The sequence below is a fragment of the Pelmatolapia mariae genome, linkage group LG17 (genome assembly GCF_036321145.2).
Source record: "Pelmatolapia mariae isolate MD_Pm_ZW linkage group LG17, Pm_UMD_F_2, whole genome shotgun sequence".
Lineage (NCBI taxonomy): Eukaryota > Metazoa > Chordata > Actinopteri > Cichliformes > Cichlidae > Pelmatolapia > Pelmatolapia mariae.
The window spans coordinates 1275651-1290691 of record NC_086242.1 but is presented as its reverse complement, the minus strand read 5'-3'; the positions used below and the strand labels follow the sequence as shown (position 1 = coordinate 1290691).

General features: G+C 45.9%; 1 protein-coding gene across 1 annotated transcript in view; it reads left to right on the top strand.

Moving 5' to 3' along the window:
- The window catches only part of dennd1b (DENN/MADD domain containing 1B), a 93835-nt gene that overhangs the window by 24980 nt on the left and 53814 nt on the right, over positions 1-15041 (top strand). The window contains exons 4-5 of the mRNA XM_063500976.1: positions 12233-12282; positions 13109-13228. Coding sequence (XP_063357046.1) covers positions 12233-12282; positions 13109-13228 — 170 coding nt within the window. The remainder of the gene's footprint in view (positions 1-12232; positions 12283-13108; positions 13229-15041) is intronic.

Sequence of the window (15041 nt, the reverse complement as noted above, 5' to 3'; positions counted from 1 at the left end):
TTTTTCTGAACACAGGCTGCTGCCAGTTCTGTCTCTCTGTTATGAGTTTAAGTTAATAAATCGCTGCATTTGCTTGTAGCTGGAAGACGGTGCCGTTAAAACAGCGCTATTATTTTTTCCGTTGACTGCTTCTCTTAGCTTCAACCAACCTTATTAGCAAACTTACTCTTGGACAAAGACATAAATGGCTCTTGTAAAAACGATCGGTGAAAGGCTCGGCCTATCGCCGATTGTCGATATATTCGTCCAATCTCCCAACCTTACGGCATATCAGCACCTCGCACCAATCGTCAAGCGCGGTGGTGTGAGGAGAGGAGGTGATCTGAGTGTGTTGGAGTCGTTGAGTTGACCGTGAACCTCTTTGTATTAAAGACAATTAAAGTATGGCCTAAACTTGGGTCATAAAAAGAAAATAACGGCAAGCACATCAGCAGATCTTCGACCGAACGGCTGAAACGGGGAAGAAAGATGAAAGTGCTGCGAGGACACACTCAAACTGAAATGAGGGGCGGGACCTAAAGAAAGCTGTGCGTAAGCAAACGCCCACAAACCTCAGTCAGGTAAAGATTATTCACAAACATGTCCGACTGATACAGTCATACAGAAAACCAGTCGAACCTAAAAAGTCATTTTACAAATGGTCAGCTGTACTACACACTGCTCCTGCATTTGGAATGATTTTAATTTAATATTAATGAGAGAGTGTAAAATGTAATGTTGTTGTTCATCCCAGTGTAAAGATGACTGGGTTATTGTCATCCTGACATGTAAAGCCTTATAGAGCTATCGCTGCGTGTCTTTGTGGTTTTTTAATTGTGACCACTGTTGTCACTGAGATGCCATCACTTCAGGCTAAACTTGACGTGTTTCCCCTTCACACAGTCCCGCATATCTGTCTCTGCTGGAAAGCTCACCGAGTCATCAGCCAGACAGTAAGAAGGGGAGGGACAGACAGAGGAAGAAAAAGAGCGAAGAGAGGCAGCAGTCTCTCGAGGCTTCATCCTCGGCAGCTTTCAGCGTTGCTCTGACACCGTGCTCCATCAGGACCGGCTGCCTGACACGCCGTGATTGGTGGCCACAGTTCTGTGGACTTGGCCCTGGGTGGGGGAGGCAGGGAAAGGGAGGTCGATTGGATTGGTGAGACAGCAGCGGTCTGAGGGATGGAGGTAAAGCGTAGGAACCGGTGGACATGATTGGTGACTTCAGCCCTGAGGGAACTGAGGGTTGACCCCAAGGAGAAGAGGATAAAGTGGGCGAGAGTGGTGGTGAAGGAGTCCTTGTGTGTGTGCAAAGGTTGGGTGGCAGGGTCCAGACATGCTAACTTCAAGACGATGATGCGTTGCTGTCGGTTGATGCCCAGTGGAGCAAAATAGAAAAGCAGTAGATCTAGTCGGAGAACAGATGGATATAATAACAGGAAAATTTGAATTAGATGAGTTTAAAAGGAGATTGTTGCAGAAGACGGCGACGGAGGTTGGAGGCACTGTTGTAGATCATGTGGTTAGCTCTCAAACCTGTGAGAATCTGTTGTGAAAGTCTGTAAAAACATGGAAATTATTACCTTCTTTGGGTTTACACGTATGGAGAGATGTAAGCCTAAGAGTGTGTGTGTTTGTGTATGTGTGTGATGCTCAGCGTGTCACAGGGCCTTGTCTTTCCCCTTCACTGCACCCTGACAGCAGTGTCAAACAAGGCCTCATATGATCTGTGTATGTCTTTGAGAATATGTGTGTGTGTGTGACTGGGTTGATACTGTTTTTATTCTTCCTTCTAACCCTTTTCACCTCACATCCCTCGGGTGTTCCAGGGTCTTGCCTAATGGACAGTCTCGCCCCACTAAGCTGGCCTTTGGCTCAGGCACTGAGCTGGACGCCTAACTAGGGGCCCTTTGTTGCTCATGGGTCTTGATTGCACTGACCTCTGGGCTGCCTTCCTGGGAGAAGAAGAGTAGTAGAGAGGGAAAAGGAGAGCAGGGGAAGTGTTTTCACGCCCCGTTGCTCACATCTCTCCGATATCGGCGAATGACTGGTGAAAAGAAAGCGGTAGGAAAGAACTGTTGGCTGTTTCCCAACCTGCAAGTGAAGAGTAGGGGATTCAGCTACATACACAGATGTATCCAGTTAATCTGTACATTATCTGAATTCACTTTAGGAAGAATAAACTAGCCCGTATCTGTCGCACCGAGCTCCAATAATAATATCCGTCACTATGATCATATAGCTGACATCAACAGGTGTCAGTGCAGCAGGTTTATTATATTCATCCATTTTATACGTGCAAGCAGGGAAGCTGTGTTGGAGGCAGCTGTTGCACACGTGGCCACGGCGAGGGAACAGAAATCTAGAAACGGGGAACCGGGAGAGTTTTAGCGACGTGACAAAACATCCTTCCACCTCGTGCTGCACAGGTCATCGGAGGGCTTTGTTCAGGGTAACGCGCTGCTGTCTCCAAACAGGTTCTGCACATGAATCTGCATCGTCGCATTTTAAAAAGACTTTTGGTTTTTGTGTTGAGCCGTCATGTCTGGACGGGCTTTGGTTGTTTTTGAAGAGGTGCCAAAAAGCGGATTTTTGCCTGCTGTCAACACAACGTTGGATAAAAAGTTTACAGCTTTTCTTTTAGGACGTTTAGAAAAAGACGTCATTAAATGTGTTTGAAAACTGAAAGGATGCTCCTCAGAGTCCCAGCAGAGTCACATCCAGACAGAATATAAGTCTTTCCTCTGGACAGTCAAAAGAATGAGACCCATGTGAACCAGCTCATATACATATACACAGCTATAATAGTCACAATGATAATTTTCAGACAGTAACTGGTTGTGCTGCCATTAAACTTTAAGCCCTCCACTTTTCAACCAGCATCCTTTCACCTCGTGACTAAATTTAGACAGAAACGAGTCTTTTTTTTTCTCTTTTTAGCCCAGAAAATAACATCCATGGATGTCTGGTGCTTGCTATCGTCTGATGATAAATTTATCTGCGGTCGTAAACCTGTGACCTCCTGAAACAGGAAGTCTTGGCCTGGCTACCCAGAAGTCCCCAAATACCGGCCGTAATCTCCAGAGGCCAAGTCTGCCGACTGGAGCCGATGAGTTCCCAGCTTGAACGTATGCAAGCTGGCTTTAAAGAGACCTCTCCCTCAGATTCTCATCTTCTCCAAAAAATGTGAGAATCCTGCCAAACTCTTTGTGTGTTATGGCCGAACTCACAGATGAGGAAACGAATGCTTTACACTTGCAAACAGGTTGCTCCTGTCAACCAGGAAAGCCTCTGTTTTTACGGTTGTAGACGACAGGCTTACCCGAACCGCATACCGCTGTTGCCAGGAGAGCTACCACACGCACAACAATGTGGCTTAATTGGGCATGCTTTTTTTTTTCTTCCCTTAACTACCCCATACAAGGCACAACCAGCAGCCACCAGTCAGAGACAGAAATGGCAAAAATGACAAATGAATAGGGTGTAAAGGGAGAGAAGGATGGAGAGGAGAAGGAGGAAGAGGAGGACGCAGCGATGACCTGACCCTCTCTGCTAGATTCCTTGTACATCTGTCAATGAGACGTCCACCGCCAAATGTTTAGGAGCCGGTGTTGCACTACTGCTCCCCTGCTGAGCTTCAGTGTATACATTCTGTTTGTGTGTTAGTCCGTGCGTGTGTGTGTGCGCGCGCGTGTGTGTGTCGAGAGTGTGTGACGCCATGTGTTAGAGGCAGGCCCACATCAGGGTTCATACAGTCGAGCTAAGCCCAGTGGGAGTTGAAAGCTTAAAGAAGGAAATCCCCCCCCGGCTGCTCAGTACACACACACACACACACACACACACACACACACACACACACACACACACACACACACACACACACACACACACGTGCTGTCTCTCTATATCCCTCTCCCTCTCCTCCTGGCACTTCATTAATGAAACCCATGCTTGTATGTTTGGGGCATATGCAGCTCTCTTGGCCCAAAAGTGTTTGTGTTTGTGTGTGTGTGTGTGTGTGTGTGTGTGTGTGTGTGTGTGTGTGTGTGTGTGTGTGTGTGTGTGTGTGTGTGTTAGGGGGAGATGTCTCACTCCCTATCACGTGGTTATATATTCAGTGGAAGATCTCAGCAGAGGCATAATACTGCTGCTCTCCCTGTCTGAGCCCATCTGTGATATGTAGACAGGACATCAGCAGGACAGGGTATTAGCACTGGAATAATGTGCAATGTTATTGTTGACGCCGCTCTCCGAGCAATAGCCCTCCCCCCCCCTCGTAACATAAATGCACCCATTGAGGAATAAACTGAAAATAAATTGGTGTAATACAGTAGATGCCATGTACTGACCCCAGTAGAGTGCTTTAAAATTGGAGGTGACTCATTTACAGCTGTTGGCCACAGAGCGAGTTTGGGGGTGGACAGACGGAGGTTAAGGGGATGTCATGTATTTTATTTTTACTGACTTATAACTGAATTCATCCTGCGTGTGTGTTGTGTCCTAAAAATGTAGAAAAGCAATCAGAGAAACGGTTTCCTCCCCTTGTTGGATATTACCGAGGACAAACTGCTTGTGAATGCAAAGTGACGTCACGTTTTTAGTCGAGGGGTGCTCGCTTTAGGTGTTTTTTGAAGTCCTGAAGTACAGAGTCTTTTTTTAAATTCTTGCTATGGTACTTTGGGCTGCTCGTTTACTGCAGAGGGTCTCCACAGCAGGTAGCTTCGCTGTTTGATTTGGACGAGTTTTATGCCGGACGCCCTTCCTGACACAACCCCAAAGGGAATGTGTCTCCGGCTGTAGAGGTGGCAAATTCACATATAGTAGGAATAGGCAAATGCGACTGTCAGGTGCCGCAGGATCAGTCCGCCAGCTTTAGCACCATCTGAACAGTGGCTCTGACAACATGGGGATGTTGTTAATCAAAAATAACCTCCTTCAGTCGAGACGCGCTGCACCAGAGGGGGTCACTGGGAACAGGAACTCGTAGAGGGAATTAGAAAAAAAATCCAGAAGGGCAAAACTCCTTCTTCCTCCATCTCCCTCTCCAATCAGCCGGGGCAGAGCGAGCAAGAATGTGAAAATGTAACGCCCCCGTGTCAATTTGAAAGTGCACTTTATAGGCTCATGTGCCCCTCCACCTCTCTCCCCACCGCCTCCCCCTCCCCATCCCACTTCCCCCACTATTCTCAAGCAGCTCTGTTGCTTTGGTCCGGCTCTGAAGGCCGTTCTTATTACCGGCACAGAGTGCAGGTCAGAATGGCAAGCCGGCAGCATACTATTAAAGCCTAATGAAAGGAATCTCTGCAGGGTCTGAGGTCTGCAGCGGCCAGAGGAAGCTCTGCCTCTGCCCATTGTTCTTCTGCTCGTCTCCTCGCTCTTCTCTCTCATTTTTTAGTTTTTTTATTCCATCGCTAAATCTGGCTTCTGTGGCATCTCCCCCGTCTCCCTGTCATTTCAGTCCTCTTCTTTGTCTCGTCCGTGCTCTACATCTGCTTAAAAATTCCCCTCTACATGTGTTTGCATCGGGCATCTCCGATCTGATGAGCTGCCTGGAAAATGTAAGCGGAGACATCTTGGAATTTTGACATGAAACTCCCTCAGATAAGGAAATGCATTTGTGACGTTGAGCCCCAACATAGACTCGTTCATGGACGCCGAACTTAAAGGTCAAAGTGCGTCCTAGCCTCTTTCTGTAACTTGATTAACACGTTTCCATTTTTCCTTTCGGCGCTCAGTTCTTGGACACGAGCTGCCTGAGACGACACTTTACAGCGACCACCGCAGCTCAAGTTTTTATCTTCTGCCTAGAAAATAATTGAATCATTCAGGAAGATGGAGTGGCTCGGTAGCCATTATTGGAAAAAGTTACTTGTATTGATTGCTTGATACTTGTAAAGGACTGCATTAATATACTGTAGTCTGTAATTTGACAGTAGATTAATCTTTTGTTCCTTTTCTCAATCTATTGGTTTAGAAAATTGATTGCACAATGCATACAAGGTGTTTGTACGGGAGGCCACAAAAATCAAGAATTTTGATTCGGTCTAGTTTGGTTTCGACAAACGAAGGCTGGGTTTACGTGTCTCCTCCTCACTGTGCTTCTGTCTCAGTAAAGTCTCCTGTACGCTTCAGTATCTGGTGCAGTTTGGAGTTCATTGAACAAACAGGAAATTGTTCAGGAAGTTTGCTGTTTACAGCTAGATCACAGACCCGCTCTCTGACGGTAGTCATCGGGTCGCCAGTAGCTTGGCGGCTGCAACAATTTCAAATCCACTGCTGTCCCCAATCAAGGTTTCATACAATCACACATTTTTATTCTGCATTATTTATTTTTTCCTCTCTCTCTCAAACCAAGGCTCAGCTGTCCTTGTGCCTTTACACATTGCAAATGAATGCATATCCATGCAAATTCTTAAAAAAGAAAGGCTGCGAATTTGAATATTTTGCTTAAAGCTGCACCCAGGTCGACCCTGCCATTCGGCATTTGAAAGCAGCGTGTCTGTTTGAATACTGAGGATCTCTCTTTGTCATGTTCGCCAGAGGGGCCGGGTGAGCGAACCAGCACCGGCAGGATGGGCAGAGATCGGCTGGGTAGCTGCACACAGACAGACTAATTGGGAAAAGGGGGGCGAAAGAGGGGACGAGGGGTTTCGGTGAGGGCGAGGAAGAGGTGGGGTATGCAGGAAGGGGGCAATCGAAGATGACGACAGGGGGGTTTAGAAGGGAGGTGAAAGAGGACGGAGGCTGGGGGGGATGGAAGGAAAAGAGGAGGTGATGGAGAGGGCGCAAGAGAGTGCGAGAGGAAGAGGTGAAGGAAGGGTGAGTTTAGATACTGTGCTTTCCAGCACTGATGTGTTAGTAGCCCTGCTGACTATTTCATTAGACTGCCGAGGGGCTGGCTGGATAACCCGAGTCCCTACCTGCTGCAAAGCGCGGTGGTCTTATAGCGCGTGTTTGACACACGAGATAACCTTGCAAAAAACTGTTTTTCTTGCACTTATGAAAGATTCACAGGAAGTGACCTAAAGCAGGCCCGTTCATGCATCTCGTTGTCTTGAGGAGGACGAGCCACTTGGGTCATTTTAAGAATCTATTACAGTTAAGAGAAAGTGGATTTTGCTTTTTGAGACGTTCGTGTCACACTGTGTATGAAGGTTCCTAAAGATTCAGATTCTGCCTCTTTTTTTGCTTTAATTTGCCTAAAAATGAGTTTTCCTGACAAATAATTCATTAGCATATTTCCGTTTTACAAGTTTTTAGAAGTAAACATGTAGCTTCATGATAGTAGTTCAGATTTACTTGATTGCAGTTTTAGTGTTTTGTGGCTCCGCACCTTTTAGTGCCAGGATGCTAATAGTGTGCGTTTACATACTCAGCGCCGACGTTGTTAACCTGTTGGAGTAACTCACGACTGGTTTGATGACTCGTACAAATTAGCTGTAGCTGTGTCGTCATAGCGACGCACAGATGTGAAGCGTAACGTACTATTTTGCCCGTTTTCGAGTACGTCTTCCCAGCTTTAATCCATGTCCGTGTGGTTAAACTCTTACTGTAAAGGCCCGACTCTGCTGAGGTAATCGCTCACAGCGAACATCTTGTCCGCATTATTTTTGAGTTATTTTGTTTTTCTTTAGTAATACAGCGCAGACTTTTCAAATCAGTCTGCACTTCTAATTGCATTACCAGGAAACAATAAATTAACTTTGACCAAGAAAATAAAAAAATAGAAGCAGACACAGCGTTGGCTGTGGTGAATTTATACAGTGAAAGAGTAAAACGGTCCAACATGCTTTGAAAACAGCTGACAGTAATGTAAAGTGTGTCTGAATTGCAGTAATGGGCTAACGCACACACACGCACACACACAAAGAAAGCCCTGAGATTCAATGCTTTAGGGTCTGATTCTAATATGAGTATATCTGTGTTACATTTACAAATTTGCCTGCCACCAGTCTCCATTCCTCCTAAAGCTGCTCTCTGTCTAGAAGGCTCCAGGGCCCTCTGAGCCAGGCTGACTTAGACTGGGTAGCTAGCAGCATTGATCTGGCTGCAGTAGCCAGGGGAATATAAAGCAGGGCAGGGGCTTAAAGTCCTGAGCCCCCCCCATCCTACCCCCAGGGAGGAGTCTTCGCTGCATAGGGAGAGGGCCATGAACTGCAAGCTGCTTCTCATTCCCTCCTTTCTTTCCTCGCCTCCCTGTGCTGTTGCATCCATCCTTCTCCACCTCTTCCTTCCTTCTGACATTCACTTTGTCACTCTCTCCCTCTGACTCCTTCCTTTTCTCCTCCACCCTCATTCCTTCTCTGCCTTCATCCACATTTCTCTACAACACTTGTGCTTGTCTGCCTCCGTCTGTGTGCAAGCATATGGGAAAGTGAATATTACTCATGAAGTTCACGCCTGAAATGAAACACCGTGGCCGACGCTGAGTTTAGCATGTAATCTGCATTTTTCTTTCCTTGCTGTGATCCTGAAAACCCCTCCCTCCTTTTTAGCAACCGCCCAGAAGAAGAAGGTGCACAGGTGTGTGTGTGTGTGTGTGTGTGTGTGTGTGTGTGTGTGTGTGTGTGTGTGTGTGTGTGTGTGTGTGTGTGTGTGTGTGTGTGTGTGACAGTCAGGCCCAGCCCACACATTGTGATCTGTTCCACATCAGATCTCTCAGCCCCCAGTGTTTTGCTCAGCCATATATAGCTACAATTACTTCTAAAGAAATTAGGGTAGAGCTGGAATAAAAGAGAAGTTTAGGTCTATTTTTTTTAAAAGTAGAAATGTAAGAGTGTCGCCCTGCTCTCAGAGTTTGTTGCTCTTCCCTCCTGTACCGTGCTATTCTGTGGGGGTGCAGTGCAAAGCTGCACAGTGCTGCTGCGCGCTGTTGTAGTGTTGTGGTGCAGTGATAGCGCGATCGTCCGCTGGGGGAACCCAGAGCATTCTGTCTCACTGAGTGATACCCCTGTCTCCACTCACGATAAACAGCGCGCGCACACACACACACACACACACACACACACACACACACACACACACACACACACACACACACACACACAGCAGTGTCTGCCAAGCCCAGCCTAGCAGCAGATTCTTCCCTCACACCCGCCTCCCCCTCTCGCAAAGCTGCAAATATATTAGCTGCCTCTTTTTCTTTTGTCTTGGGAAAATGGCAAGTGGGGGTGTCTACATGTGTGTGTGGTTGCGCACGTGTGTGCTTAGTGTACTAAGAAACTGTGGCAGAACATCCCCTTTGTGCCGTTGGTGTTTAGATATCCCTGTGGTATAGGGCCCAGTCATGGTGAGAGAGCTGCAGATGCCTTAGTTCCCTGTAATACAGGTATGATGTAGGAAGAAGAAATACAGATTGACAGATGAGGCAAAGGAAGATTGCGAGCTGAAAATCACATACAAGCAGTCGATTTCTTTGGTTAAAACAGAAAGAAATATTGGAACAGCAACACTGTTGGGCTCGGCATAAAGGGTCGATTCAAACACACACACTCGCACACACACGGTGCATTTTTCTCCTCTTATTTCTTTTGGTTCCCAGCCAGCTAGACTGTCCAAGTGAAGACTTCTGATAGTGAAATCTGCAGAATATCCTCTACAGTGGGGACACTGATTCCTCGTATGTTTCAAACGATTTCAACAAAATAAACATAAATAAAAAATTTCACACAAAATGAGCCTTAAAAACAAAAGATGTTTGAAAGTCCCGCCCCTAATATTTAACATGACAGTTTTCATGAAAAAAACATCCATTTACTTTGATTGTTTGCAGATGGAGGCAGAGATCTGTGGCTATGGTTACCACAGTTACCTAAAAATGACAGTTTAAAGGGACACTTATCAAAAAATGTTTATATATTTAATACTTTCTACATGAGGGACGAGATGGTGATAGTTAATAAGTGTGTGTCATTGACAGAAGTGACCGTCGGTCCTTTGCTAACGAGTCAGAGTTACACTGATGTATCGAACTGAAGCCTGAATGGACGTGCACCTATTCACTGACTGTCAGCTAAAGCGAGCAGCTTATTTTAATGAGCACAACAAACATTCCCAAATCTTTTTCTTCTAACCAGAAAATCTTTAGGATTTGGACTGTGTGCCAAACTGCTGCCACCTCGTGACAAACTGTGGTTGGAATAAAGAGCAAATCAATTAATTGGAAAACAACAGATGAATGTTAAAATACAGCGGAAAAATGTAAATGTATTATTGAAAAAAGAGAGACGACTTCTTCTCTGACATCAGAAACCATATTTCAGGATTTGCCGCACAATCCTCGGCTGTCCACTCAGTGTAAATGCTAAAGACAGCAGCAGTCTGCCATCAGTACATCTGAGACTTAATGAATATATATATGAGAGAGAGATGGAGATGGATATATATAAAGATAGAGAGGCAGCGCGAACATGCCTGCTGTTTTTATGTCATATCACACACGCACAGACGCATCACTTCCTCGTGGTCCTGCATGAGATCAGAGTCGCAGCAACCCCTCAGCTGCCACTCAAACACAGATACCTGGTGTGGGCGGGGCTGCGACGGCTCAGAAATCTGGCAAGTGGAATGTTTTTATTTGCAGGAGAACGTGTGTGTCTTTGCCCGAGTGTGTGTGTCTGTTTGGTTGTGTGTGCCATATGCGGTGCGCCAGGGAGGGCTCTCTGCAACATATTGGTGTGCGTACGTAGTGGTTAATAATAGCAGCAAGCACATACAGCGATGGCAGCTCTGATGTGTGTGACAGTTTTACAGCCGCGCACACCCAGAGACGGTAACGCACGTGTGCTTACACACGCATGTACACGTGTGTGTACGCGCACACACACAACAGACAGAGACCTCACTGCCACTGAGCCCTTCGTCTTTGCTGAGTTCTCGATTTTTATCACAGATCCTGATAAGTAAAAACAACCACTTCCCACCCACAGCGCCTCGCCCTCAGCCCCTCCCCTTATCCTCCATATGTGGGCACATACAAACATATAGCACAGTTAAACTCACACCCACACACACATACACAAATGTGGAGTCTTAACCACCCTGGAAGCATGCAGCCGCTCACATACATCGTCCTCTCAAAACGCACCGATACCTACGATGTGCACGCCCGTTCAGCTCATTGTATCTGTGGTAGGTTTGTGCTGTGCCAGGTGGCAAATTTAAGTTTTGATTGGGGGGGGGTCAGCGACTGCTCCCTGCAGCAGCACAGATACCCAACCTGTCGTCCGAGCGGTCTCTAGGCGAGGCGGGGAGGGAGAAATGGAGTCGCAGCAGCATCACTCTCAGCTCGGACGTGTCCAATCACAAAGAAGACACAGACCTTGGGCTCAGTGGCCCGGCCTGGCAAGCAAAAGAAAGGGAGCGAGAGAGAGACGGCAAGAGAGGCCAGAGCATAGCAGAGGGCCACCCAGTCCCCAGGATTAGCCTCAGAGCTTGGCAGAATCTGGCCGAAGCTGAGAGAGCGACCTGGCGCCTGGTGCCTGTTGTGGGCCAGGTTAGCAGGCAGAGCGACAGACAGAGCGGGGATGCTCGGCGGCTCTGTGGCCGGTCTGGAGTGGCTCACCCATATGGTGCGCCGCTCTGTTCCTGCTCTCTGTCTAAATCCATATGCCGCTGGTGGAAAGGTGCCCCCGCCCCACCCACCCCTCTCCACACTCCCCTAACTCACAAGGGAGGTGTTTGGAGGTAAAGCCCTGAAGGCTTGTAACCCCCTTCCTACTTCTTAACCCCACAGAGCTGCTTAGCCTATTGTCACTACAATCTGCTACCATAGCCTTCGTGTCCCCCCCTCCACCACCACCCTCTCTTTCTCCTCTCTTCTTTCTTTCCTTTCTCGTCCTTTTATCTCCCTTTGGCACCTGATAATCGATGAACTTATTAACTGCTAATTATTCAAGCTGTGGATCGAGGATCCCTCGCCGTCCCTCTAAAAGACAGCGAGAGGGAAGAAGGGGGGAACTTCTCCACTCTGTTCTGCCAAATGAAGTGGTTTATATTGCCCATTCATTTGGATTAAGTGCATTCAGGCTGCAGTGTTTGGGATGTGAAGATTTTGTCAGATTGCTATCAGTAGCATTCAACATTAATCCCCATTTTGTTCAGCCAGTTGATAGCACTCGTTTAGTGGAAGCCCCGGAGACTTTCATATCGAAACACACGATTTTAATGGGTTTCATCAGCGATGATTGTGTGTGTGTGTGTGTGTGTGTGTGCGCGTCTAAAGATGTGCCTTCTACTCTGTTCTGTTTTTGCAGGAGGTCCTTCAGACGATACCAAAGTTCTGCTTTCCCTTTGACGTGGAAAGGTACGATTCCTCTCCCTCTCTTCCTCGTTTTATTTTTTTAAGCAGCGCAGCTCACTTTCACCTCAAGAACACGCACACGTCCTCTGCACATACCACGAGGAACTATAAGCTACTACTTGATGATGTCACACGCCAGCTCACCGACTGTCCTTTTAGGTGGTCTTAAAAACTAAAAATCAAGAAAAACAAACCAAAAATGGGAACGCTGTGATCGTCATATTAATGATGAAGCCACAGGTTTAATTAGTGATGATGCTGATGAGGTCATCAGCGACAGGCCCACATGATGCAGTGGTGGTTAGTGAGATTTCCTGTGAGTGCAAATGTGGCCAAAGTTCAGAATATAAGGGAGCGTGTTTCTATACGGACTATAGGTCCAATCAGATCAGCAGCCTGAGAGCAGCACAGCTCTTATTTTTAGGAAGTGACACGGTAAAAACTCCCATTTTTAAAGACAGAAAGGAGAGAGAGAGGGAGGGGAGGACTCCTTGGTATTTTTACTGAAGCTGAGCTGCTGCCATCTAGTGTTGAAGGCGTGTACTGAGCTTTAGTGGAATTTACCTTGGGGTTGGAAAAGCTTTTCACTGTTTTTTTTTCTTTTGTACCAGTCATACTCGAAATATGTGACATCAGATTTGGAGCTTGACTGGAGATTTAGCTCGTAGGGAATTTTCCTTTTTGAATGAGACCTTCTTTCTGGGCCAGTTGCATCTAATTGTGTTTGGTTGTGCTGCTTCTTAAATTTGTGTGTTTTCATTTTAAACACTTGTGCGGTGTGAGGTTTTTGTGAGCGTGCACAGCACGTGTCCCTCGTTTTGTCGCCCAGGGTCTCCCAGAGTCAGGTGGGGCAGAATTTCACCTTTGTGCTGACGGACATCGACAGCAAACAGAGGTTTGGTTTCTGCCGACTCACCCGAGGCTGCCGGGTCTGCATATGTCTGCTCAGGTAACACACACGCTCTCTGTCAAGTGTCTTTAGTCTTATTCCTCCCAAAATGTTTTCTACATTTGTATTTCATTAAGATGAATCCTGAACCTCGGTATCTTTACAGGTTTTTTAATTTTTATTAAAGGAACATTAAACACAATTTCCATAAATGTCAAAGCAGCGAGGTTACTAAAAGCCAAACTGCACTTCACAAATACATCCAAATAAAGAGAATATGTGTGACTTGCTCAGACGTGGCCGTCTTTATTTACTCGTTCAGATAACCCAGACTTGCTCTGCCCTCTTTAAATAAAAATCATAAATTCTATGGATCGCTCCAGAACTGTTTTTATTTTTTATGTATCTATCAAGTTTGATGGAGAGGAAAAAAAAAAATTAGCCGATCTTTGAAGTGAACACAGATTTTTTGAGGCAGCATTTTCATTCATTCTCACACTTCACACTGAGCTGCTCTATGCCAGAATAACAAATTTTATAGTCTCATCTGCCCACACAAATATGTTACTGATGTGCCTATAATTATCCAAAAGTTTAGCACTTTTTGATATTTTCATAGGTGCATTTCTCCTATCACAGCGCACATAAATGAGGACACCAAACCCACGAAAAGAAAAAAAAAAGGCATTTTCTTTGCATAATTGCGCTCCGGCAAAGGCTATTATCATTTAATTCCCATGTAATTGCATGTTGACACAGTGTTTTTACAGATGTAATTAACTTTGCCATGACAGAGAAGAAGCCACTGCAGTGACGATCTCAGTGGAGTGGACTGTGCACGCGAATATGAGCTGAGGAGGGAAAAGTACAAAAACTATATTTTTAATGAATGCATTAAGAAGTCGAGCAAATAACAAACCGCACGACGAGGACAAAGGCTTTTTTCCTTTTCTGTTATTGTAAAGCTGCTCTCGCCTGTGTGTGTGTGTGTGTGTGTGTGTGTGTGTGTGTGTGTGTGTGTGTGTGTGTGTGTGTGTGTGTGTGTGTGTGTGGGGCTGTTGATGGACAGTCGTGGGTTTGTCGCTGCCCTGATGAGCTGCTGTGAAGAACAGTGTCCCTCTTCCCCACACCACCCACCCTTCCTGGCCATCTTCCATGGCCTTTGTTTTTCTTTCTCCCTCTCTCTCTGTCTCTCTTGCTCTCTCTCCCTCTCCCCCTCGCCGTCTCTCCCTCTCTTTTCTCCTCGTTATTCGGTTACTGCCACAGTGCGACAGCAAAGACGCTTGGCCCATAATTATGCATGAAGCTTCGCTGCCAATTAGCAGAGGCTCCCCTGTCCCTCTCGCTGAGTTAGACATGCTAATTCATTTGACATATGATGTATAAAATTCATTATGCATTCTGAGTAGTTTGCATGGCTCGCTTCATTTATAATAATATAATGTATAGAAAGTTGTTTTTTTTTTTTGTTTGTTTTGTTCATTTAAAATTGTTAATGTGCAGCCCGGTTATGTTTTTAGTTTTTTACTTTTATTCCATCTTAAATATCCCCGCTGTGTCAGGAAACGATGAGTGAGGATATTTAAAAGGATTAAAATGTGTGCAAGAAATTTGGAAATAAAGTTCCCGTCTTCAAGGTCCTCGGTCGCGACTTTATTATCTTTGTTTATGATTCTTAAAGATGTTAGTAATACAAGATGGGATTAAAGAAAAAAAATAAAATTAAGATAATAAAAGTAGTTTTTTCTTCATCAAGTCAACATCAGTTTGTCTGGTTTCAAATGTGAAACAAGACGACGACGGCCCGGGCCAACATGTTTGTATTTGTTCTTTTAGGTCCCAAATATAAAATAGGACTCATTAAAACAGTTTG